Source organism: Epargyreus clarus, unplaced genomic scaffold, assembly GCF_041222505.1.
Source record: "Epargyreus clarus isolate Ecla_fem2 unplaced genomic scaffold, WU_Ecla_fem_2.2 ptg000014l, whole genome shotgun sequence".
Lineage (NCBI taxonomy): Eukaryota > Metazoa > Arthropoda > Insecta > Lepidoptera > Hesperiidae > Epargyreus > Epargyreus clarus.
The window spans coordinates 4323438-4346852 of NW_027332222.1; the positions used below are offsets into that span (position 1 = coordinate 4323438).

General features: G+C 34.5%; 5 protein-coding genes across 6 annotated transcripts in view; 3 read left to right on the top strand and 2 right to left on the bottom strand.

Annotated features, from left to right (window-relative positions):
• Positions 1-196: 196 nt before the first annotated feature.
• On the top strand, positions 197-1135 carry LOC140747228 (single-pass membrane and coiled-coil domain-containing protein 4 homolog). The gene is made up of 2 exons (XM_073079530.1): positions 197-357; positions 467-1135. The coding sequence occupies exon 2, from the start codon at positions 471-473 to the stop codon at positions 651-653; it is 183 nt and encodes a 60-aa protein (XP_072935631.1). The 5' UTR covers positions 197-357; positions 467-470; the 3' UTR covers positions 654-1135.
• Positions 1136-3476: 2341 nt separating this feature from the next.
• Positions 3477-4292, top strand: LOC140747558 (uncharacterized; the record flags this gene model as incomplete). The annotated part of the gene is made up of 1 exon (XM_073080092.1): positions 3477-4292. A coding segment is annotated over one exon (570 nt), but the record flags the coding sequence as incomplete, so codon positions are not given.
• Positions 4293-5047: 755 nt separating this feature from the next.
• On the bottom strand, positions 5048-13808 carry LOC140747229 (thiamine transporter 1-like). Its single transcript, XM_073079531.1, has 7 exons — positions 13168-13808; positions 10327-10457; positions 9205-9349; positions 8264-8391; positions 7185-7370; positions 6626-6840; positions 5048-5846 (listed from the first exon to the last, which is right to left on the bottom strand). Exons 1-7 carry the CDS (start codon positions 13400-13402, stop codon positions 5597-5599), a joined length of 1290 nt encoding a protein of 429 aa, XP_072935632.1. The 5' UTR covers positions 13403-13808; the 3' UTR covers positions 5048-5596.
• A 283-nt stretch (positions 13809-14091) lies between these two features.
• On the top strand, positions 14092-18174 carry LOC140747231 (uncharacterized). The gene is made up of 6 exons (XM_073079534.1): positions 14092-14400; positions 15492-15613; positions 15972-16181; positions 16862-16999; positions 17136-17207; positions 17283-18174. The coding sequence occupies exons 1-6, from the start codon at positions 14273-14275 to the stop codon at positions 18116-18118; spliced, it is 1506 nt and encodes a 501-aa protein (XP_072935635.1). The 5' UTR covers positions 14092-14272; the 3' UTR covers positions 18119-18174.
• Positions 18175-18497: 323 nt separating this feature from the next.
• Positions 18498-23415, bottom strand: part of LOC140747230 (uncharacterized) — a 78938-nt gene continuing 74020 nt past the window's right edge. For both annotated transcript variants that reach the window (XM_073079533.1, XM_073079532.1), the window contains one exon: positions 18498-23302. In XM_073079533.1, the coding sequence (XP_072935634.1) occupies positions 19213-23302 (4090 nt within the window). In that variant the 3' untranslated portion in view covers positions 18498-19212. The remainder of the gene's footprint in view (positions 23303-23415) is intronic.

Here is a 23415-nt window from a genome sequence, read left to right on the forward strand (position 1 = left end):
AAGTATATAAAAGGAAACAAATATTTTTATTTTTTGTTTTATCACAAATACTGCTATTATTGAACTTGATCTAGGCAAACAAACTAGTGATAAAATTAAATCAGTGCAAGGAAAGGCTCTAAGAAACGGAATGTCGTGAAATGAAGTATTTCAAAAAATCAAGTTGAATTATGTCAGTGTTGTCACGAGTCACGACTGTCACTGTCACTGATAAAACTGGTGATGTGACGTGTGATGGTTGTGAACTGGTAAAATTAAATACAACCGGGATTGGCCACAATAATAGAAAGCTTATTATTTTATTCATTTATTTACAAACTTTTTGATCCTTTGGTATCTAAATACCTAATATATCAGGTGCGTACCCACTTTTTCATTTACGAAACCGCTGAGTATTTACGTTCATGATCGAGTTTATTGACACGTAGGCTCGCAAGTTCTACAACGTTCTGCTGTTTGTTTCCAGCAAAATGAGAAAGTTGAAAGGCACAGTGAAGGAAACAGCCAAGCAGAGGAGGGAAAGAAAGCAGGAGTTTGCTAAAATGCGGCAGCAAATACATACGATCGTGTTACCGACTGTTGGCATCATTTTTCTCCTGATTTGCACATATGTATACTTCAAGACTAGACCCACAAATATGCAAGTTGCGTAACTCAACTAGTAACATATAAGACATCGTTTGTACATTAGAAATTATAAGTATCAAGAAAACTTCCAATAGTACTTGCATTAAAGATTATATCAATATTGTATTTTCTTGTAAATTCTCAAGTATTCCGGAAGTATTTTGGGCGCAAAATAATTTAACGCATATTTATAAAATCTATCATATTTAGATATATTCTACATTCCATCGGAAACATATCAAATGTAAATAAAAGTATTTGAAAATCCTATGTACCTGTTTTACAAAACATTCCTTCGAATATAAAAACATGTTAAATCTATGTATAAAAGATTTTGTTAAATTTTCTAAACATAGTTATATATTACAAATGTATTTTTATGTAATGTTTTATTTATGAGACGAATGAAACACAATTTTCACAAATATATTTATTGTCTCTATGTAGGTTTCTGTATATCTGTACTGTAAATATTATAAAAGTAAAATTAAAACTATTTCTATAATAAGCTTGTTTTATTCATCATAGAAAAAACATATTATAATTTACATTACCATACAATAATACTTGTGGAAATGAGAAGTTAATTCTACATGATAATACCAATTCCTGAAAATACTCTGTATGTTTTCTATTATTATTTATTAATGAGCTGTGCCCACCAAGTTCACATGGTTTCAGCATTATACCACATGAATTGTCTATCAAGCTCACAGAGCACTAAGTTAACTGAAATTCTCCACTCCACATACATGTCATACAATGTTAGAAAAAATATTTCTGGTTTTAAATACAACTTACAATAACTTTGATAAGATACATCAATTTGAATAAAATAAAACTAAGCATAGATTGTTAATTCATTGAATACACTTTAATAGTAGTTTTACTATGATGCAATTTCAAACACACAGACAAAAAAATCTAAAAATGATTGAAATTAATCACAGAATCTAAAGTCATATACCTATTGTAAACTTTTTACAAAATTAGTAGGTTCTTAGTCGAGTGTAAGTGGGGGGAGCGGGGGAGGGGCTTTGGTGTTAACAGTTATGTCTGTATAAATTTGTAAACAAATATATACGAAAAGTAAACTTGGATACAATAAAATATTTAATATTATTATAACTAATAAAATATATAAAATAACAACAACAGAATATAAATAACAATAAGAAATATAAGAATCTATAAACAATCTTGATATGCTTTAAAATCACGTTGACAATGAGAGATGACAAATACAAGTTATATCAATCTACTCTTGACCTAAGTCAATCATAAGAATATTAATTAGTCATTGGGGGACTATACTAATGGCGGAATTCCTTGTCACGCGTCATATGCGGACATAGACATGCGTGCGGGCGTCGACACGCGTGCATGCGTAAACTCAAAACAGGAAAAGAACCCTAAAGTGAGAACCATGTACAAATAAAAAAAATATCACATACATATTTATTTGACAGTTATTCATTTTTTATAGTTTCATTCATGATAACCACCAAAATTATTGCTTGAATATAAAAAGAAATATTAAAAACACATGCGAGTTAACAGCAGTGCAACCACGCAACTAATACGAAAGCTCCGTTAAACATACGAGTAGTATAGCAATATAATACAAAGCAAAAAATTTTTTAAGTACATAATATCAGAGCACAACATAAATATACAATATATTTTGGAATGTTCACAAATAATAAAATCATGTTCAAATAGGAATATATCTGTACTAATACATAAATATGGAATGCCTCATCTACAAATATCTAACCTACACTATGCCTGTCATAGATATAAATATTGTCAAATGTTTAGCACAAAAATCACTTTACAATAAATATAAATAAAATATAACACAATTTATTAATCAAAAAAGTCATGTTACTTTTATAGGTGCTATGAAAATAAATAAAAAAAAATGTTACTTTGGTGGCACGGAAACCTGTTCGCCAGTTCTGCTCGTACTTGGCCAATTATTTACATACCCTGCTGTTTCCCAACCAAGATTAATGTAGCAGCCAAAAATTTACCCATTATAAATTAACTTTTTCTTTATTTTTGTCTAATTTTCAAATTTGACGCTATACTCACACATAATAACACTTAAGATTATTTTGATGCGATATTACACGCAACATATGTAAACGTTTTTTGGTACATTACACCAATCTGGAATCATGTAAAAAATTGGCATATATTTTATAAAACTTTAATATAATCAACAACCATTTATAGTCCAAGATCCCAGGGCCACCAGACGTCACGTATTTTCTGACGAAGGAAATGTGGACGATTGAGTAGTGTTAGTATGTACTAAGAACGCATGCCTACCTGCTAGCTTGCTCAGACGGCCAATTTTCAGGTATCAGGTAATCAAGGTACATAAAAACTTTACTTACCTCACGTAAATTCTCCAAGCTGATTTTTACGTATATTTTAGGCAATATCCTTAAAAATAAGTCGCCAATACTCCCAGACACTTTCCGTCGGCCGTATTGCTTTGCAGACGCTTTAAAGCTCCCAAAATAATTACTTAACTTCACGTAAATTTTGATGCTCCATTTTTATATATGTATACCAGACAACTATTTTAAAATCTTTTACAAGAAGACAGACCGATCCAAGGGGCCAATCATCCCCTAAGCTCAATTTTAATGCCTCTGTGGGTAGGAGCGCGAGGGCATTATCCACGCGCATGAGACTGAGTGAGACAGATTGCGATGTCAAGGCCCCCTTCGGGCCAACAGCTAAATAAAAGTAGCTCACAAGAAAAGTATTCAGTGATCTACTGTGTCCGTTGAGTTCAATTGTGATTTCAGTAACAACGTGTGTGACAAAAATAAAAATTCCATGCTATCACAGGATGTGATTTTAATCCAGCATTTTTCAAAAAGGGCAAACAAAGGCCGTTTAATATTTTGAAGAAAAATGAAGAATACCAACAAGCATTTCACCGTTTTGGTTCCTTGGATTTTGTTGGTGATGTAGATGAAGAAGAACGTGTATTCAACATAATACAAAAATTTATCTGTGATGTATACAACGTTCCTGGAATAATTGATGTAGATGCTGCCAGACTCCAACTGTTTATTAACAATTATATGGTTTCTGACATTAATGAAGAATTCAATCGGAAAAATTTGAAAAACTTCGATGCTAGCAGCTTACCACCTTGCAAAAGTGAGCTTTGGCAACAGTTCCGACGAGCTAACTATATTGCTAGTCTTTGGAACAATGCAACTATGAAGATGATAAATATTTTCAAACCCGAAAATAATGGCTGGACATTAAAAGATGGAACATATGATTTTCATTGGTTCGACGGAGATGAATTACCGGGTTTTGTCAGTGAGTCGCTAGAAGAACAATCAGGTAATTTATTTTCGTTTCTCATATTTTTTGTGTCAGTTTAGTTTTTTCAGATCTTCATTGTTTGAATTTTTTTTTTACAGTGGAAGGAAATGAGGACAATGTTGATAGCGACAATGACGATTTAGATATTCAATATCAAGATTGCCTGGATGATGAATTGTCTAATTTCAATGACGATGATAATGAAGATTAGAGGCACTACTCAGAAATTTTGAGAGATTAATATTTTTCTACTTTGTATTTTACTTATGATTAATTCCCAATAAATACATAATTAAAAAAAAATTGCTGTTATTCAATGAATTCGTTAACACTATCGAGTATTAGATATTGCTTAAAAAAAAAATGAAGTTTTTTCGAATTTATCAAAACAGCTTGTAGGATAAAATTCTAGAATTATTGTAGTCAAATGAGCATTTTTTTACAAGTTAATTTTTAATTGTTTACCTGATTTTTTATTTTTTAGCTGATTTTTTTTAATATTAATAATTAAGTTATATGAGTAAATTGTAACGGAGTGAGAGAGAGAGAGAGAGGTCAATATATCCTAATACATGTCTCACTCAGTCTCATGCGCGTGGATAATGCCCTCGCGCTCCTACCCACAGAGGCATTAAAATTGAGCTTAGGGGATGATTGGCCCCTTGGATCGGTCTGTCTTCTTGTAAAAGATTTTAAAATAGTTGTCTGGTATACATATATAAAAATGGAGCATCAAAATTTACGTGAAGTTAAGTAATTATTTTGGGAGCTTTAAAGCGTCTGCAAAGCAATACGGCCGACGGAAAGTGTCTGGGAGTATTGGCGACTTATTTTTAAGGATATTGCCTAAAATATACGTAAAAATCAGCTTGGAGAATTTACGTGAGGTAAGTAAAGTTTTTATGTACCTTGATTACCTGATACCTGAAAATTGGCCGTCTGAGCAAGCTAGCAGGTAGGCATGCGTTCTTAGTACATACTAACACTACTCAATCGTCCACATTTCCTTCGTCAGAAAATACGTGACGTCTGGTGGCCCTGGGATCTTGTTCTATTAACCACAAACCTGTATACAATAAGGTATGTACATTAACCATCAATATTAAGAAATTAACTACTATGAATTATGCATTCCTAATAGTGATGTGCCGGGTCATAAAAATATATCCGTCAGGATATGTGTCATTATCTATAAGTGTCCGTTATTAATAATCAATCTATCCTGTTTTACTACCAACGATCAACATAATATATGACAATTACTTTACTCCAGAAATTGTCAAATTTCGATCTTTGGTAGGTAAAATATGGATAGATTGAGTATTAATAACTTTTGAAACGATAGTTGAAGTTTCAACGTCGACTTGCAATGTGTTTCATTGCTATTCACACTTAGAATATCACAGACACATATGGAAGTAAAAAAAATGAAAAAGATCCAATCGAAATCCGCAAAAATTTGACGGATATGGATCTTTTTCCCTTGGATGTCCACTCTTATTTATATATGACAAATCACTCATTCCAAGAGGCAAGCAGCCACACAAATAACAACCTTAAGGTTTTTCACAAACATCTTAAAAACCGCACATTAAAATACAAAATAAAATTAATACTGATTGTTAATATTGACAGACTGTTTCTGCTTACACGTGTGTACAGTCCATCCGAGCAGCCAGCACACCGCGAGAACAAGGTAGAGAGCGCTCAGTGAGTAGTATTGAGTGTATATGGAGAGTTCGAGGGTTTGTATGAGAATCAGTGTGAGGATGGATTGTAATCCGGTGCCTAACAGTGTGTTGATGCCGAAGATTAACCCGAAACAGCTGTCGTCGCATAGCTGCCCCGCGATTTTAGCACTAGAATGTAGAAAATGAATGTAAATTAACAATAAAGAAATAATTAATGATAGAGTTTTATTTACAATGGAGATTCTTTACATTATTAAGTAACCACATTATTTTCTTGTAACTTAATGCGTTTTTAGGGGACGAATATTCTGGTTTATTCTTCTGGATGTATTGTAGTGTTTAGAAATTGGAAGTTACTTTAGAGATCCTGAAGGCCTCTAAAACAACAAAAGCAAGTCAGTTAATTAGTGTGTGGAAGTCTTATGTCCTATCCTTTTCGTGTTATTGAACATACACATACGTATGAAAAAACATACAAACCTTAAAATTGTGTATATGGAGATCCGTGCTTTCAAGGTGGTATGGGGTTTTTCTGTTACGTTAAGCTTCTCTGAAAAGAAAACAGAAATCTCACCTGGCATGCGTGATGGTGTAGCAAAACAACACGCCAACAACGACGAACCCGGTATATAACAAGTATAGGTGACGCGCGCATTCAGTGGTGCAGTCTCCCGGCGTTGTACGTAATATGACATGGTAATGGTGAAATAGCACACCAAAAGTCAGGGTCCCCCACGTACGAGACGTATGAGTGGTTACCTTACCTGGCATGCGCAATGATGTAACACCAACACCACCACGAACAAACACCACACCAATTTAACAGTGATATACTCCGCGTGTGAGACGCACACGTGACGCGCTTTCCGCAGCGTAGTCTCCCCGGCGTTGTACCTCATATGATACTTGTATATTACGCGACAAGGTGTCTATATAGTGTGTCTCACCTGGCGTGCGTGATGGTGTAGTGGAACAGCACGCCCACGGCGACGTACCCCGCGTAGGAGACGTACACGTTGCGCGCTCCGGTGGCGGCGAGCAGCGCGGCGGCCTGCGCGGCGGCGGCGGGCGCGGGCAGCACGCCGCGCGCGCGCACCGCCGCCAGCGCGCCCGCCGCGCCCAGCAACGTCTGAGCCGCCTCCACCGCGCCGTTGTACGCCACCTTTTTACCACGCTTTTATTAGCTTAACCCGTATGTATCCACTTTGAATGGTCATAGTAATTTTAAATAATTATTAAAAGAACAATACACAATGTACATAATTTTGTTTCATTTTCATCATCAAAATTATATCCTTTAAGTTATCGATTCATTCATTAAAATGTAATTAATATTTGTAAGAATGGTTCGGGATCCTGACGAAAATTTTTAATTCTTATAATATCATATAAATGACATTACATTATACTTATTATTTTAAGGGGATTTCCCTTGCATACATTGATTATAATAATCTTGGGAGATTTAAGTTAAGAGGGCTCTAACAAACTCCACAAACAACTCACAGGCGCATTACTATCCTCCTGTATCTGTTTCCACAGCAGCTGCATATACGTCTGTGTTTGCACGAACAGTGCCAACGCGACCGCGTAAAGCGCTGACCATGCGAGCACCTTCGGCCGCGAGTACGCCGCACGGGCATGCCGGGCTATCAGTGTGGACGCCTCGACGATATTCGTGCGAAGCGATTTCTGGAAATGACGAAAATAGTTGGGTAAAAGTCTATAAATTCAGTGTAAGAGAGTTAGAAAGAGAGAGAGATCGTATTTTAAAATTTGTGATTTTAGGGTTACTGTCAAATTCTAGACTTATTAGTACTATGATACGGATTGTAAAAATGCGTTATTTTTGCTCATGTCTCGTTAGTATAATTCTGAATAAATCAGAACCCAGTTTACCCAAAGTACTGTGTAGGGTATTACGGTAAATGCAGACCTTCAGATCCCTTCATCATGAACCATTTAATGTCATATTGACGACTTGTATGCTTGTCAATATGTGTGCCTTCAGAAACGCATAACACAAATTTTAACACCATATATTACAAAGTTATTATAAGAACAAAATACCAGAGTGCTTAAAAATAAAGCCTATGTCAGTCCCAAATTTAGACGAATCCAACAACACCTCATATCCTAAATCCAAATCCTCATATCCTAAATCTAAATCAAATCGTTTGGGCTGTGGAGCGTGTCAAATATTGAGACATACATACGCTCCAAAAACATTTGCCTGCACAGTCGGTTAATAGTTAATTTAATCAATATTAACCAGAAACCATAATGACGTTGATATGTTTATTTTTAATTCCATTTGAAGTATTTTTTTTAAAAGACGCTTTCTACACTGATAGTCTCACACTAGGATTCCTTGTCGTGGGTGCCATGGATACACAAAGACAAATACACGGACGTCTAGACCCAGAACAAGGAATCTAAATTGATCATTTAGAAGTCTGGCCGGGGATCGAACTCGGACCACTTAGCGCTTTAGACCGGTTTGGAGACCTCTGCGCCACAAGGGTAGTTTAAACATAATAAATTGATTTAACAAAACTTATTACACATTATATAAACAAACATACTTTGATATCATTTCCTGGGGGAGTTTTGATAGGTGCGTCTTGAACATTGGCTACCGATTTTCGATGGAAGTATATCCCGTAGGGGACAGCGGGGAGCAGGAACGCCCAACACGTCGCCAGGACCTGTGCTGGAACAAACTGTAGATTAGAGGAATTAAGGAGCAAATGCAATGCAAATGCCAGATTGTCACGCTAAGAGTAAGCTTTCACGTTTAGTACCGTCGAGTTAACTTGGAGAGGTTTTTTTTTCGTGGGATAACCCAGCATGGATCCCTCTCTATTATGGGGTAGCTTAGAGGATATGGGGGATTCTGCAATAAAAACTAAAGTTAAAAAAAAATGGTCTAATTTAACTAATCTATGCTGCGAACGCGCTTGTTTACAACTCTCATCAAGTTACTTACCATAGGGTAAGTGATATGCTAAAGACAGTCAGGTAGAGTCCTATTTGGGGAGGATTACTAATATTCATAGAGGGCAGTGACTACTTCTGATATTACCACTGTCCAGGAGATAAACGGCCATTTTCTCACTGTTGTCAACAATAAAAGTCAACCTTGATGTATACAGAAAATTCGCCCTATTGTCAAAGAGCGACTGTTCATACAGAGGATTACTTAACTATGTACCTTAAACATATTTTTATAATATAAAAGTAGCATACAAGTGACCACTGGCCATTCACGGACATCTGTATTCAACACCAGATAAGATTAGAGTCCTACCTGAGGTAGGTCACAGATGAGTTATTCTCTATACCTGACGACTAAGTTGATACACATCGGTAAGTGCCACACTTTCTGAAACCAGGACACAGCAGCGCTTCACACTGCTATTATTAACCTGAATTAGACGTAGCGTTGGTACCTCCGAAGTCGAACCACAAAGGGTTCTTTTTCAATTTGACAGCCTTATAACGGAAAATCTCCGAACAAACTTACCACACAGCGTGATGTAGTTCAGGTCGCGGTAGTCCATCACGTCGAAGTGCGTGAGGAGCTGCGAGCTCACGCCGGAGAGGAAGCGCCCCGTGAGCGCTGCGATTCTTGTGTACGAGGATACTCTGGGATACTTGTCTGATTCTACCTGCCAGATTATTGATAATAATAGCTTAATTTTTTTGTAAACTACTCAGTTTTTTTGGGATAATAGTGGTTGAAATTCGACCTTTCAATGGGTGGATCCGAGGTTCAAAAACTAGGCAGGGTCTTCTGATTTTTCAAGGTTATGTGTATACATATCTCTTTATTTGAAATTTATAACGGTAAAAAAATATCGTAGTAAACCTGTACTGGCCAGTGAGGTAGACTATGGTCTAAACCTCTTTGATTTCGCGAGGAAACTCGTGCCCATCACTGGGATTGTAAAGGGTTGACGGGTTGAAAAAACTAAAACAAGAGTGTAATTCGAAATGAGTAGTGTACCTACATGTACGTTGTGGAGTATTTTTCAGTTTCTTATCCATTGCAAAATCACTTTGAGAAATAGCGGTAGTTATGTTATAAGAATTAAAAAAACAGCTTCATTAACCGAAAAATAAAATTGTTAATAAATAATGCTAAACCCAAGGTTTCAAATTACTTTGTAATTAAAATTATCATAATTATGCATTATATAATTTTATTTTATAAGAATCGAGTGTGATTTTTCATAATACGTTTTTATAATCAAAATTATCGTTTTTAACAATATGTATATTACAGAAAATAAACAAGGCTACTGAATTTATATAAGAGCTCCGGATAAAATTGGTAACATTGTTATTCCGCGCGTGACTATCAAAATACCGTAAATAATTATTATTGAATGCACGATCTCACAATGAATCATAATCCATTGTGAGATCGTACATTTGAGAATAAAGATTAACTCGTTTAAAAAAAATAAACGTAAAGAAAAATTATTAAGAATTTCTGTTTCCTGCAAAGTAAGGTATAACGTAGGTATACTTACTATACTATACCTTTATGGTTTGAAACTCGCAATATGTAAGTTTCCTAAAGTTTACTTCATCATTACTTGAAGCAAGTTATAAAAAGATTATCTTACAGTATTTAGTTTACCTTTGCATAAATATAGGTGAGATATGCGACCTCCGTGGCCATGTACATTCCATATAAAAATTGGGAGACCTGAAGCCATTCCAAACTTTCTGTCCAGAGTAATACAACATACACTGAGATTCCACTGAGACCTATAACAAAGTATTCTTTCATTAATATTTAAGTAACTAAAAATGTCTATTTTTTTTCAATTGAGGCTGTTAGAACCAGAGTAGCCTAACTACAAATAACATAATTTACCTACAATATGGAGAAAAGTAAGTGTGCAAACATTTTAAATTACGAAAATACAGATAGGTCAAAAGTCATTAAAATGCAGTTACACCAATCTGGTTCTAGCAGCCTCAATTTAAGTAGGAACTAGCATGCTCACGCCTAATGCTAAGTGGTCATTGCTGCACATGCATGTCTGTAACCTACTCTATATAAAACAAAGCTTCCATCTGCCATGATCCCGTGGAATATTGCTACAGTAAGAATTGAGGAAAATAAGCAATGGCGGACTAAGCGTGGGCGGCAGGATGGGTCTGCCGCGGGCCTCTGATCCTAAGGGGCTCCCAAATGTCTACAAGTTTCCCTATAGACATTTGTTAAATTAGATCAACTTCCTAGACTTGGGGGACTCATTCAACAGTCTGCCTGTCTATCATTCTGCCCTGGGCCACATTCAACAGTCCGCCACTAAAAATAAGATTTAGAAGTAGATTGTTAGTAAGCGTGTTACAGAGCAAAATTGTCAATTTTCGTAAAGATAAAACAATAAAAAATCCATATGGCCTTGTTAAAATTAATGTTTCTTCCATAAACAAGAATTCATTGATCTAGCAAAAAATATTGCAAAACGTTTTATCATTCCTCTTATATAAGAAATCATTCATAAGAATGTTTTTATACGCCTCATTACTTGTTCTGTGCCTTGATTGTGACCGTGAACAGTGATTCATGTATTAAATGCCTTTTAATTGGTGTATTCACTAGTTCATTAATTAGTAGATATGCCTGATTCTTATATTTCTTATGTAAGTATCAACATCATAGTTTTCGTTTTTTAATTCTTAATTCTGTGTAAGTATTCGTATGTGATGGTTTAATTAACATATTTAAAGTTATTATAAAATTGTTGGTACATGTAATATGTATTAAATTAAATATTATTATTGTAACATAATCCTCAATCATAAATGTTACAGAAATCAATTTACCAATAATTTTCTTCTCCAACATGGCATGCTTAAAGTAGTATTACTTTAACAATTCTTCTACTAATCTGAGTTAGAGCAAGTGAAACCTTTGGAATGAGGCTCTTTAAGAAATGTGCAAGAAGAGAGAAGTGTTCTTCTTTAGAGGAGGCAATACATCGGCATCTCTGGCATTGCAAATATCCATAGGCGACAATGACTGCTTTGCATCTTATAGCCCGTGTGCCTTATTAAGGTGTACATGGTGTGAAATATTATATTCTTACTTGTATTGAATGAGATAATACAGAATTATCATACCCTTGTAACTTTATTTGTGTAACTCATAAAATTAAACTTTACCATTCAAGAATCCTTTATAACTGTGATTGTTAGGATCTAGATTAGATAATTTTATGGCATGCTAGACATCAGATAGCCTGTCTATCACACAATACTATCATTTCTTATATTGCCTTTTAATCCGGAATCACAGATAGATAGAATACAGTCATAGATGTATAGACAAACAATTATTTTTTTAACCTAGTACATTTGGACAATATTGTATATTTAATGTAAGATATTGATATTGTGGTTCGAATCGGGAGGCACCATCAACACAACAATTTCTGCCTAATAACAAGTGTTAAGCATTGCTGTGTTCTGGTTTGAAGAGTGTGTTAAAGGAGACATACTTTTCTGAGGCATTCCAACTTAGTCCTCAGGAGTAGCAATTATCTAGCCAACCTCAGATAAGACTCTAATCTAATCCAGGGTTGATTATAGATGTATATGGGCTCCAGTGGCTGCTTACCATCAAGTGGACTGGAATGTTGTTTGCTACTTATTATAATGGAAAATAAATAGTGGTGTTATGTCATTATATGCATTTGCCTCTAAGGGCTCCCTCAAACATACTGTATGCAGGCATATTAAGTGATGGTGGTAATGCCGGCAGAGTCGACCACAGAGGGTTCTATCACCTTCAATATGAATGTCAGTTGGTATCGACACTGTTCTATCAGAAGGCAGAACTGCAACATGCTAGAAATAATTTATCCTCTTGTTTAAACCAATTGGCTCTTACATCTTTGAAATCAGTTTAATTAAATAATTAATTTAGTATTTAAAATCAGACTTGACTTTTTAGGCATGTTTTTTCATACAAGACATCAGATAAATATTTATATCTCTAGATTGTGATGTTGATACCACTATTTAAGATGTGCAGGAATGATAAGAATGATAAGCATAATTTGCATTGCATTTATGCATTCAAGTGTGGAATGATAATGGGATAAATTTTTTAATCATATCATCATAATTTTTCTGTTTTTTACCATTGTATAGTACAATTGATTATTTATTTTTATACACTGGCAGCGCTTCGAGCATCAAAAATAAGGAAGTTTATAAAGTTATTCCATCAAGGCTGTATGATGTATGAGGATTAAAATGTAAAAATAAAAATTATGAGCAATTAAGTAGTTAAAATAATTAGCCAGCATTAACCATAATTAAATTATATTTACTGAACATAGGAAAAAGTTTTCAAATAATTATTTATACTATGATAGACCAGGTCCTCAAGTTGTTAAGTTGATATTAGTTTGTTAGTTATTATTATTATATTATGAGTATTATATTATGAGTCACTTACCAGACAGAATTATAACAGGCTTGAATCTCAAAAAGTCAGTTATGAGGAAAACGAGAACTAATTGCGCCAAGTATGAATATGTGCCGACTGGGTACACGTCGCGGTTCAGCTGGGTCTCCGTTATATTGCGCCATTCTCCTAGAAGGAACTCGGTAACGAAGGGCTCTGAAGGGCGAATCTCTCTTAACGTCCCGAAAGCGCACAAAATAAGCGTTATTTTGATCCAAGCTTGCATTTTGTTACATTAATCGACACGACTGTATAGGGAGACAAGCGCGCGTAATTTATACTCGTTCGAATGAAAGACCCACTGTCTTATTTATTCACCTTTCAACCAAACGAATTCGCGCCATTAACGATAGGTACGTTTGCTCTGCTTGTTATGTTCTCCGATAGTATCCTCATGATTAAGTTTTCAACTGAACGTATCAGTCACGCAGGTGCAACTTACGTAAGGTTAGGCAAATTCCTTACGTTATTTATGAGTTAGTTGACACATTTTATAATCGGACAATATTGTCTTAATAATAATTTGATAAAGTCAATTCATTTTTTATTAAACTGCTGCATTTTTTACATACTTGCTATTCGCGGTTAATTTAAACGAAAAAAATCACCAATAAAAGTCTTATTGTCTTATGTCATCTGGAAATAAAGTGACAATTGACTTAAGACATTGACAGAAGCATACACAATTGTCAAATAACTTTTATTTTTTTATGTCATGTACACATTTATTTTTAATAATTATTATATTACATATAAATAATAGAATTTTGTTACGTATATTCTTAGGGTGCAAAAGAATATTAAGAGACGTATACATTTAAGATACAGATAGTTTTATCTATGAGGTTTAGAAATATGAGGCTTTATGACATTGACATAATTTTTATATCAATCATTTGACATTTCTATATCATTTCGTTTGTGAATACGGAATTGTGACACTTCATGTGAGCGAAGTAAATAATAAATTAAATTGATAAAGGCAAAACATTGTACTTAGATACTGAAACTATTTTTAGAAACTGTTTAGTCATTAATATAAAAGTATTTACGTTTTATTAATATTTTAGTTTTCAAGTTAAACTTAAAATGAACGATGACAAATAAGTTATGCTGTAGTTATTGTGATAAGGAATTCAAGTATGAAAGTGAGAAGAAAAGGCATGAGATCAGTCACAGCCCACGGTTCCAATGTGAAATTTGTAATAAGAAGTTTAGTTTTATGTAAGTTAACTATTTCTGTAGAGCTGAACTAATTTTCATTAAAAATTAAAGTATAAATGATCTTGTATATACAAGTACTTATTTGTATCCCTGTGATAAATGTAATGTGATGACTTAGTGGTGAAGAATTCGATTTCTCAATGGGGATTGCTAAGGTGCGAATTTTTACCACCTGTGATTTTTAAAGTTATGTAAATATTAAATATAAATCACCACTTGATATAGTGGTGAATAAAAACATTGTTAAGAAAACAAATGGCAAGATAGATTTAAAAATAAAAAGTTCTCAAAGGTGAACAAAGTGATTAATTTTAAAATTCGAATTCTAAGCAGAGCAGCATGGGAGTAATTGGTTGACGACAAGACATAATTACATAACTGATAAAAACTCTTAAAGAATATGTAATAGTAAATGCTCACACCACCTTAATCCACTTCAGTCACTTAACGGTTAGATGGTTGATAATGCTCTAAAACTTAATCCTACTTGTTGCATTGTTTTATACAATAAAGTGTTCTTTCATTAAAATCATTTATTTTATTCAAGTACGGCTTTGGCAAGCATTGGTTACTAGGTCTTGGGCACCTAAGGAAAGATACAGATCATATCAGAATATGAGTGTTGCTCCAATTTTTTTATACATAATAAGGCACAAGAACCAAGATGAGAAACAAATAAATAAATAAATAAATGATAAGTAGTCATCACCCACTGTTAACACCCTTATAACAATTTTATGATGTAATGTTTTTTGTTTTTGCTTTTAATACTTTTTGCTCACTTTTTTGTAATATTGATGTGGCAAATGAGTATGCAATACACTTCTTGGCTTCTACTGTTCAACAGTTGTATTCAACTTCAGATAAGATTAGATTTCTTCCTGAGGTTGGCTACAGATGTACGTCTCTTTTGATAAGTATGTATTTGAGCAGTGTTGAAAAGGATTTCAAAGCAGAACACAACAGTGCACCACTGTTTTTAGGCTGAAATAAGTGTGGCAATAGTGCCCTCAGAGTCGAACCAGAAAACGTTCTACTACCTTCAAAATCATCTTCATGTATTAACAAAACATATTTCTTTTATATTACAGCTCAGCATTAAAAAGACATGAGAAGCAACACCAGAGAACAGGAAAAGTCCAATGCACACACTGCAGCCGCAGCTTCCGGGATGAATCACTGTTGAATCGCCACATTAAATATGCACATAAGGGTATACAATTCTTAACATGATTATCTATACAAATCTATGAAATGGAAGTGTGTATTTGTGTTTTTAACTGCCATTTTCTAAGCTTATTTGTTTAAAACTTTTAGTTGTTAATCAACAATTATTTATGTGAAATCTAAACATACCAGCTGTTTTCTAATTTATATCCAAAATTTGCTAAATTTCAAAGTGATTTGACTGAACCAATTTGCAGACATTTAATACATACAAATAAAAAGGTTGTATATACAATGTTTAGGGTATTTTCTATGAAAATCTTAAAACTACTGTGATGTAGCATGAATCTTAAATAAATATTTATGTTTTAACTATATTCCTCTACAAATGTGAAATGTTTCAGGGAAGTATACATGCAAGAAATGTAATGCGGAATTCCACAGTGAGTTGGCACTTAGCAAACATGAGAAAATACACAACGCTAAGTCGGAGAGAAAATATCACTGTCGCCACAATGGTTGTGAGAAAACATTTAATTACCCGCATCACCTCAAACACCATGAGTTGACGCATACCAACAGTAAGCAGCATTTTTGCGAAATATGTAAGAAAGGTGTGTACAATATCTGTATGTAATACATATTTTTCTGGGTTCAGGTCTCTTCTCAGAATGAGAAGGATGAGAATATAGTCCTACGTGCTGGCCAATTAGCGTATTTGTAGACTACACATACTTATTAGAACATCTAACCTCAGCGACAGATGCGCCGCTTCCCGTGAGTAATAATAAGCTGGAATGTCACAGCAAAGTGTGCCTCCCTTACCACTCTTCAAACCAAAACACAGCATCACTTAACACTGCTTATATTAGGCAGAATAGGTGGTGCCACCAGACTCGAACCACAGAGTTCTACCACATTCGAAATTATAACATTAATTTATAAACAATTAATGTAGCATATTATGTGTATAATATTCTTTAAATAGCAATGAATAATCTGGCTTGTGCCTTTTAATTATCTTATGATAACAAAGTTGAATAAATAAAAGCTCATTCTATTTTCGTTGTACAAGCGTGTCTTTATCCTCATAATTTTATTAAAGATTAAATATTTACGCTCCTACAATGTTTTTAATATGATACAATGATCCTTGTGTGCTTTATTAAAAATAAGACTAATTTTGTATGTTTATGTATTTAGAGGTGATGAATCATGGAACCAAAAAGTTGGATAATTATTTTCCTTGTAAAGATGCAAGTGAATAATTTTTTTGCTGTGATTTTGGTTTCAGGTTTCATACAATTTCATCACTTGAAGGCTCACATGAAAATTCATGAACCAGAGAAATGGCTGCAGTGTACAGAGACTGGCTGCAAGAAGAAATTTTCAACTGAATATTCCAGGAAAAGACACCTCTTGAGAACTCATAGTAAGTTTTACATAATTAATTTTGCAATGTATAAACTTGCTTTTATATTAAATGTGACTGTATAGTTGTTATTGTATTTAGTATAAGCTTGGGCTACAAAGACAATTGTTTATTTATTCATTATTTTTCTTTTTAGATATTAAATTGAATGGAATACCAACTACTGACTTAAATCAATCTGGAAGTGATTTTGAAGATTCTCTTAAATGTAAGCATTAACCATTATTTTCGGCAACTATTTTTAATTTATATCTTTTATTTATCGTAGGTTTATTTGTTTCAGCTGATAGTGTCCAATGTACAGACTATGCAGAAAGTGTAGATAGACTTTTGGATGAGGAGAATATGTTAAAATGTGATGAAAAATATAATCAAAATACTGAAGATTTCATATCTAAAACAAAACATACAAGTATAAATGAAGACAGAGACATAGAGAGAGATTACAATACTGATTTGAATAATATTAGTCCAGATATAAATGATTGCAAATCAGTTTTGGGAGGTTGTATAATGAGCGCAGATTCTTCGGATAACTGTTTGTGTGCTCAAATTAAAACAACAGTAGATAATTGCTATGACGATATATTAATTCCAAATGAAAATATCAATTCAACTAATGTGCAATCTAATTTACAACCATTTAAACCATCTATTCCTACTAACGAAGTTGTTAATATGGGCTGTGAAGGTTGTGAGTGTAGTGTTAGCTTACAGGGTAACTATTTTGGACCCTCTAGTGGTCCCAATACCAAACAAAATATACTAAAAACCATTTGCAGTTCTCAAAACAATATGGACAGTGCCATACCTGAAATAGAATATAAAATGGACGGAAGCATCAAATTAAAAGATACATTTGATTCCGATCTAGAGTTATTCGCAAGTGTCAATGTTGATATTAAGGTGAATAAAAATGAGCACTATGAGTCAAACTTTGTACCATTTAATAGTTGTAAGGCAGTACTTGGAAGGTGTATTGTAAGTGGCAATGGTACAATAAGTGAAGAATGTTTATGTGCAAAAATGCTGGTTGATGACCAACAAGTCACTGCTGAAGAGATTGATGAAATTACCCCACAGCCTGTTAACAGTGGCTTAAACTCGTCTGTGATGTAGTGTATTTTATGTACTTACAATATAAAATGTTACCAATAAAAAAATATTTTATAAATCCCATGTGTTTTTCATATAATTTAAGTACCTAGTTTAAAAATTAAAAACCACGCTAAAATCGCACAATTGTCAATTGGAAAATTGTTAATCCTGATTCTTGACTATCCTGATGAGGAGAATGAAATAATATAGTATTATTAAAATCGTGTATTGTAATCGGTTCTTGATAATTGTTCAAAATTTTAAATTAATTATAATAATCGGATTGTTCAAAGTGGGTAAAAATCGAGTTCAAAGATTCCGTTACATACATACATACACACATACATACATACTTACAGGTCAAGCTAATAAAAGCGTGGTAAAAATAAAACATCAAGAATCGATAATTAACTTTAAATTTATTTACAACATATTTCTTTACAGTTTCAACCATATTATACAAAATATATCTTAGTTAACAAGATCTATAATAATTATTATTTTACAATCAGACCTAAGTTCTGTAAGTATCACTTAATTATTTATCTTTTATGTACGAATGGAATGTATATTAGTTCATCCGCAAAGTATCACATCACGGCATGGCAGGAAATTATACGTCACAACGAAAAATTACGTATAAAAATGTTCTCAACTAAACGTGTCGCTTCAAAAAACTTTTGTGTTATTATAGTATTATACATTTATCTATGGTAACAATTTTAAATAGGACATTATTTCGGCAATCCGCACAGGATTTGAAATAAATATAAGTTGACACACGAAATTTTTGGCCGCACCTACACTTGAAGCAATAAATAACCTAAGACCCTTAAGATGACGGTGATTTTTTTTCTAATTTGACTAGTCTAATAAAATATATACTTACTTATTTTATAACAATATATACGGGTAAAATATCTTTAGTAGTGTTAGTAAGCTCAGGGTCATTGGAACCTTAGCAAAGAAACCTGATTTGATCGAAACCAATAAAACATTAAACTTTTTACATTGGTATTAGTCTCTTGGATATTATTGTTCGATAAAATCACAGGAAATAAAATCGTAATGTACAAACTTATTTCGTTATATGTAACTTAGACTACGATCATATACTACGCTTCATTGTTAATTACAGATTCCAAATTAGTTATGTCTAATGTCCTTCTATCACTCTTTTTTGGCGAATCACTAATATAATTAAGTTCTTGAATGTTTTCACTATTGTAGTCTTTTAGTGCTCCTTTTTCTTCAAGTTTCTCTGGCTCAATGGGAACTACACTTAGGTAATCGCTATCGTCATCTTCAGTCGCTTTCTTTGGAGTTGAGGTCATTGCTTCGGCTAAGTTTGTAGTTTCGGACCTAAAGTTGTTTTCAAGCTGAGCGGGTCTACGTTCACTTAGGTGTTTTGTAAAATCTAAATCATCTGTGTCTTGTAAGAAAGTTGATATCGGCAAAACTTCATGGGCTCTGTCCTGCTTGGCCATTTCGGTACTATGCTCTATAGATAGCGACGTCGAAATTTTAACTTCGTCATTCGCACGTGAATTATCTTCATTGGATTGTGAGTTTCCACCCATTAGCAGTTCATTAAAAAGTGCGTTTTCTTCTGTAGTTGTAGTCATGGGCACTGCTGCTGCTCCTGACATTTCTTCTAAATTGTCTGTTCTGGTCATATTAGTTATAGCGACGTCGTTATTTATTTGGGACATATCGTTGTTCGCCGAATGATCTGACGTATGAACGTGTTCTTCAGCGTTCTCATTTTGCGTTTCATTTACATTAACCAATTCCAAATCGTGTCCTTCCTGAAGTTTCTTGACAAGAATTTTATTATTTTCGGCTTCTGGTAGGAAAGGATTCATTTCTGTTTCATGATCTTCATATTCAGCAGACTGAGGATGTGTATGATTTGGAGTATGAACAGAATGGTTTCCATTATGACTTGATATTTCGTATATTGTTACATTAAGATTGCTAACTTTTGTTGTATTTTTGTCTGGTGATTCCATTGAAATGATATTATCTTGTTTTTCATCCATTGAGATCATAGTTGTGGCAACAGTTGAAGTTGGAATTGCTACTACATCATCAGTTTTATTTGTTTTGTTTACTTTGTTTAGAATATCCGAAATTTCATCGTCATCATTCTCCTTCATAGGTTTAAAATGGTCATCCTCGTCTGAAAAAGTTGTATTTTCGAAACTTTCAGACGATTTATAAATATACTGCGTTACTGTAGTTACGCTGGTTGTTTCGATAGGCATATTAAAATTTGTTTCCATTGGGCTCTTCGCTTCGTTCACTGCTTTGTTAACTGCATTTGCTTCTTTTTGTTCTGCATTAACTCTTTTAACCCTTAAGTCTTCATTATCATAGTCGTGACTCATACCATACATAGGTACATCTTGCTCAAGCGATTTGTTGTTGTTGGATCCCATATTATTCAGATAATCTGGTTCGAAATCGTCCTTATTTAATCCACGACTTATTACTTCGTCTATTTTACTGACGCTTGTTTCCGTAGTTTCACGATTTTCCATTTTATTAATAGCATCCTTGAAACCTACTTCAGTTATCGTTTCAGAGAGCCAGTCTGAGTCGTTTGCCTCTGTTGACTCAGTTGGAACAATGGCGTCAGTTACTTGTTGCACACTTGAGTTTTCGATGGATTTTGAAGAACGATTGTAAAGCATGTTAATGGCATCAAAAGTTACGTCATTTTCAATATGCATCTGGTTTTCTGTTGTGGTAGTCATTTGTGTATCAGTTTCGTTTTTCTTATCCAAAATGTCCATCAGATTTTTATCCTCTACAGAATCTGGACGTTGCTTATTAATAGAATATTCGTTTTCTATTTGTTCTTCCAAAATTGGAATTTGGGATGTGGTAGTTTCCGGTTTTGCGGGTTCCTCTTTATTTTTATTTTCGTTTGGTAATTCGTCCATGACTTCTGAGTTTTCTTCTTTAGGAGCATCATTCTCATTCATAGTATCAGTGGGTAAAGTAGTAGCTACAACGGCATTTTCAGTTGATACTTCAGATAATTTTTCATTCATCATAGATGTTGTCATCGGGATTTCATCATTTACTTTTGTCGTACTCTCTGCAGACTTCTCTTCAGTTTTTGAAATGTGTTCAAATGTAACCTCTTCATTGCTACTCAGGACAACAGGTTTCGTAGTTGTTGTATCAAAAGTAAATTCACCGTTCAAATTTTTTGATGACCTTTGCTCTGTACCACTTTCTTCATTGTTGATAACACTAACCATTTCTGTAGGAGCAACCGGATATTCCGATAACTTGGTATTCATGTTTGGTGACTCTTGTTTGTTAGCATTATCTGAAGATAAATAATCGTCATCATCGCCGGAGCTGAAAAGAGTGTCATTAGTTTTTTCATTACTTTCTCTTAGTATAGAAATAATCTCCGGTTTAGGTTCATACGAAGGCTCATTGATTATATTAGGTTCAGATATCGAAATCCTAGACGTTGTTGTCTCTTTTGGCATCATATCGTTTAACTTGACGTCACTTTCGGCATTTGAACCGGATATTTCGGAATTTGTGAGCTCTGTTGTATGTTGTTCATTGGAATCGTTTGGCTCAGCGGAGTGGAAAGGTTCTGTAGTAGGTTGTGATTCAGAGAGCGCAACTATTGGTGGCATATTATTATCTTGCATTATTGGTTTATCTTCTGATTCTGGTTTTATTTCTTCTTCTTTTTCCATTAAGTCGTTTATTTGTTCACTCTCCATTCCCTTTTGTGGGGCGTGTGTAGTTTCTTTGACTGCATTTGAATCGCCATTTAGGTCCATACCACTATCATTATTGACTTCTGGAGTTACAAGATTTGGTTCAGAAGTAGATTCAGGTTCGATTTTGGAATTAGGCTCGTACATAAATTCGTTTGATGAAACTGTATCTAATTTTGAATTCACAGTTGATTCTGATTCAGGCTTTTGTTCAGATGCAACTTCAGTTTCAATAATAGATTTTGGTTCAGCAGTTGGTTCTGGTTCTATTGGTTCAGGTTGTATTGGTTCAGGTTCTATTGGCTCAGGTTCAATTGTAGGTTCCGGTTCTGGCTTAGGTTCTGAGCTTGGTTCAGGTTCTGATGATTGCTCTGGTTCAGACGTGGGCTGAGGGATAGGATTGAATTCAGGTTTGAGTTCAGTTACTAATTCATGTTCCGGTGTGGGTTCCGGTTTTGGTTCAGCAGTTGGTTCTGGTTCAGCCGTTGGCTCAGCAACTGCTTCTGGTTCAGGTGACGGTTCAGGAGCGGGTTTTGGTTCCCCTACACTTGATTCAGAGTCTGTTTTAATTTCAGTGTTATGTTGAGGTTCTGAAGTTGGTTCTGCTGTCGGTTCTGGCTCAGGTTTTGGCTCAAATTGTTCTTCTGATGCAGGCTCAGCAGTTGGTTCTGGTTTTGGTTCAGCTGTGGGTTCTGGTTCTGGTTTAGGTTCAGCTGTAGGCTCTGGTTCTGGTTTAGGTTCAGCTGTGGGCTCTGGTTCAGGTTTTGGTTCAGCTGTGGGTTCTGGCTCAGGTTTTGGTTCCGCTGTGGGCTCCGGTTCTGGTTTAGGTTCAGCCGTGGGCTCCGGTTCTGGTTTTGTTGTTTCAGCTTCAATATCGGCAGAGTTACTGCGAGGATGGCCGAATATATGCGAAAAGTTTAAGTCTGAATCACTTTCGGTCGTCGGTTCTGGATTTTCGTGGTGTGTTTCTTTCCAATCAAACATCCTTTCGTCATCGGCCATGTGTACGGTTTGTGTGTCTGGTTTTTCTTCTTCAGGTATTCCTTTCATTTTGCCTGCATCGTCTCCTAGTGTTAGTACTTTCAGGTCTTTTTCTGTATGATCGTTATTATCTTGTTGTCGGTTTGTATCTAATATGGATATACATTTCTTAGGCGATCTCATGTCTTGAATTTGTCCATGGGGACAAGTGCAAGTGAAATCTAATGTTGTATCGTCAAATTCGCACCCGTACTCACAGTCGTTATTGCTTATCTGACATAAATCAAGGACAGGCCGTGTTGCCATCTTGTCCTCTGCGATGTGGTAAACGCTTATCATTCTGTTGTTTCTGTCTAGATACTCGTCCAATGTAGATTTCAATGTGTTCGCTGTCAGGAGATCTTCATTAGGTACCGCATTGGTTCTTGGCTTCCAGTGTATTCTATAGGTTACGATGACAGAGCCTTCCCTGCAAAAAGAATTAAGAGAAATTGTTAGTCTATGAATTTTCTAATAAATTTTAAGTATATTATTTTTTCTCGATTTATGACGTCATATTTGTGATATTTTTATGAAGGCACG